The 3,116-nt window shown below is 37.6% G+C and overlaps 1 protein-coding gene across 1 annotated transcript in view; it reads left to right on the top strand.

Annotated features, from left to right (window-relative positions):
* The first annotated feature begins 1,151 nt into the window (after window positions 1-1,151).
* Inos (Inositol-3-phosphate synthase) overlaps window positions 1,152-3,116 on the top strand; it is a 33,416-nt gene continuing 31,451 nt past the window's right edge. The window contains exon 1 of the mRNA XM_018548017.1: window positions 1,152-1,401. Within this exon, the coding sequence (XP_018403519.1) occupies window positions 1,273-1,401 (129 nt within the window). The 5' untranslated portion in view covers window positions 1,152-1,272. The remainder of the gene's footprint in view (window positions 1,402-3,116) is intronic.

The raw sequence follows: 3,116 nt of genomic DNA, 5'->3' as shown, positions 1-3,116 counted from the left end.
TATTCTGTAACTCGTTAAGCAGTTAACGACATCGTTGCGCAGCTTTTTATACCATAAGATATCTGCGCAACGATGTCGTTAACTGCCTTAACGAGTTACAGAATACAGGGGCTGAGGCCCTATTCTGTAACTCGTTAAGCAGTTAACGACATCGTTGCGCAGCTTTTTATACCATAAGATATCTGCGCAACGATGTCGTTAACTGCCTTAACGAGTTACAGAATACAGGGGCTGGGGTTTGTAGACTCCTTTAGCGTCAAAATAGATCACGTGATCAAAATTGACGCTTAATATTTGTCAATTTTTATTACATGATTTATTTTGTTTAGTTTTTATAAATCTCTATTGTTTTACAATTAAATTGGAAATATCAATTTTGGTAAATTTGACAATATTCATTAAAGTGTTAAATTGCTAAAAGAGATAATTGAAGCTATATAATTTATCAGATTCTGATTAATTAAAATACTTGCATTCTTATTTAATATAAATCTTAAGATATTTCATTTCTTTATATAAACTATACCTTCATAGTTCCTAATTATTCACACACACGTACATAAATGATATAATTATTTAATATGTATAATTAATAAAACATATTTTTAATACATAAAATAAATTTTTAATTCTACAAATATTTTCTTATAATTTTTCCTTTTATTTCACAATTTGTTCTAACTACACCAATTCTTTAACCTTATATTAAGAAAACCTATTAATTTCACAACTTTTTTATTCTTTACGTACTTTTCTTAGATGTAGCTAAATATTTGATTTGAGACAGGCACCAAAATCCGATTAAGCTAGGGAGTTTTTTGAAATGCACCAACAGTACCACTGTTCGATCAGATTGGAAATCCGATCATTTGTCGTAAACACCCAATATTTCCTTTTGAAATCAGTTGGGATTTCTTTCTTATATTGCTGGGAAGGCTTGTACAGAGTCAGTTTTAATTCTTGAAATTTTCTGTTAATAAAATTATGTACACCTCAACTGTACTATCAGGTACACATCAGGTGAGATATATCAGAACAAATTTTTATTTTTCTCTTTTTACAAAAAAATATCTGTACGAGTCTTCAGGAGCCTTTCCTGATTATAAATATCGCAATTTAAATCGCGATCTATCCAGTATTTTAGCCGTAATTTTGGTATAAAGAAATTCATCTTTGACTAGAGGTCTCCACGGGTCTCTCCTATCGATCCTTAAGTATTTTACACATTGTCCGCTGGTTGATCATATCCCGGAGGTGTGAGGTGTCTGGAGGATGGCGAACTTGAAGATGCGTGTCAGTTCGCCAAAGGTGCGCTACTTGGAGGATTTCATCGAGGCCGAGTACGAGTATCAAACAATTAGTGTGACCGAGGAGGACAAGAATGATCGCGATATTTACATGGTGAGAATTTGTTCATCGATCGTTCGTCCAGTTGTCCCGAGTATGTCACTAATGCTCGCGCGCCACCTGCCTGGCTGGTCAATATATATTGGGGTCTACTTGTCAAGGTTCAAGCTATGCTCTGTTATCTAATTGCAATGTAAGACGAAACAATCGACGAAACTTGAACTTTCTGTCTTCTCGCTGTAAAGTTATATCCACAACTTGCATAGCTGCATAAACCCATGCATAAAGAAAATTATTATCCAATCGCATTTCCCTTATAGAGATGCACGTAAAATGTGATTGGATAATTTCGGGGCGGCCGCCGCTTACGTTCTCAACTGTGATTGGTCAATTCGCTTACTGATTACGTTTACGTTTACCTTACGTTTTTCTATGTGCCATGGGCTTAATAGTCATTTCTACAATGACCGTAAACCGCAAAAATTGACCAATCGTAATCGATTATTCTCCTCATATTCGATACGATTGGTCAATTTTTATGGCTTAAGCGGGGAGCACAGACTTTTGCATAACGCATAAACCATATACATAAAGAAGTTGATTGGTCCATTGACTCATGCATAAGAAAATGGGCCAATGAAATTCCTTATGCACATGCTTTATGCGTTATGCAAAAGTCTGTGTTGGGGCTCTTACGATCATTGTAGAATAGGCTTAAGATCATCTACAATAGGGACGTAAAGGGTAAATATCTAGAATAACGGAAGCAGCTCCTCTTGATCTTGACATATGTTATCAAGGTCATGACCCTGAGTAACCTCCAACAAGTTTTAACCGTCGCTCGTCCTTTGTTAAAAAGTTATTAACAAAAAAATTTTTTAAATAACGTATTACTTCTGCTATATAATAATAATAATAAGTATTATTCTACACTCCCTCCCCTTGTTTAGAAATGTTAAACTTTCCACGCGAAGCAACTCTCACCTCCCTCCCCTCTCCAAGAGACGCATAACTTTTATGATTGTACGGAGGCGTTTTTTCGTTATCTAATCAAAAGCAACCGCGAAGGCTATCTTTGTCTTCTGATCCCTGAAAACGAAGATAGTCTTAGTCGCGGTTGTTTTTGGTTAGGTAACGAAAAAACGCTTCCGTGCATGTAGGTTTCAACTTTCCATACGAAGCGAGAACTATCTCACACCAACAAATGGAGTTGGTTTAGGTTATTTTCATGAAGTAAGTGTGTAGACTGAAGGTGGTCACGAAAAATGTTACGTGTACTGCCATGTCCGCCGAAGGGAATAACTTGCAACATTTCATCGCCATTGTACAACGCACCGGCAGAAATGCTGTCCCTCGGCGTTCGGCTGCAAATTTACAAATGCATGGAAAGCTATTACAATGAATCTCAAAATTACACGTAATGTTGTAATTATGCACAACAATTTTTTACAATATTAAAACATTTTGTGTGTAATAAAAGTATTATTATGAATATTGACAAGCGAAAGACACCGGAGTATCTCACTCGTACTAGTAACAAATGTGTGAAACAGCGAAAGGACACCGCGAGCAGGCATCCACGTCCAATTACGCTTTCTCTCTCGATCGTGCGCCTTGCGCTAAGGATAGAATATCGGAGCGCGCCCCACTACTTTCTCCCTCCGCGCTCCACGCCTCCTCCGCGCTCCCAGTAACACGTACGTGTGCGCTCGGTACGAGTGTGTAGCGCCGCGCGCCGAACGCCGAGGGACAGCATTTCTGCCGGTGCG

The sequence above is a fragment of the Cyphomyrmex costatus genome, unplaced genomic scaffold, assembly GCF_001594065.2.
Source record: "Cyphomyrmex costatus isolate MS0001 unplaced genomic scaffold, Ccosl1.0 scaffold696, whole genome shotgun sequence".
In the NCBI taxonomy this organism is placed as follows: Eukaryota; Metazoa; Arthropoda; class Insecta; order Hymenoptera; family Formicidae; genus Cyphomyrmex; species Cyphomyrmex costatus.
The sequence above is the reverse complement of the archived record's forward strand: the minus strand, read 5'-3'. Positions and strand labels throughout refer to the sequence as shown.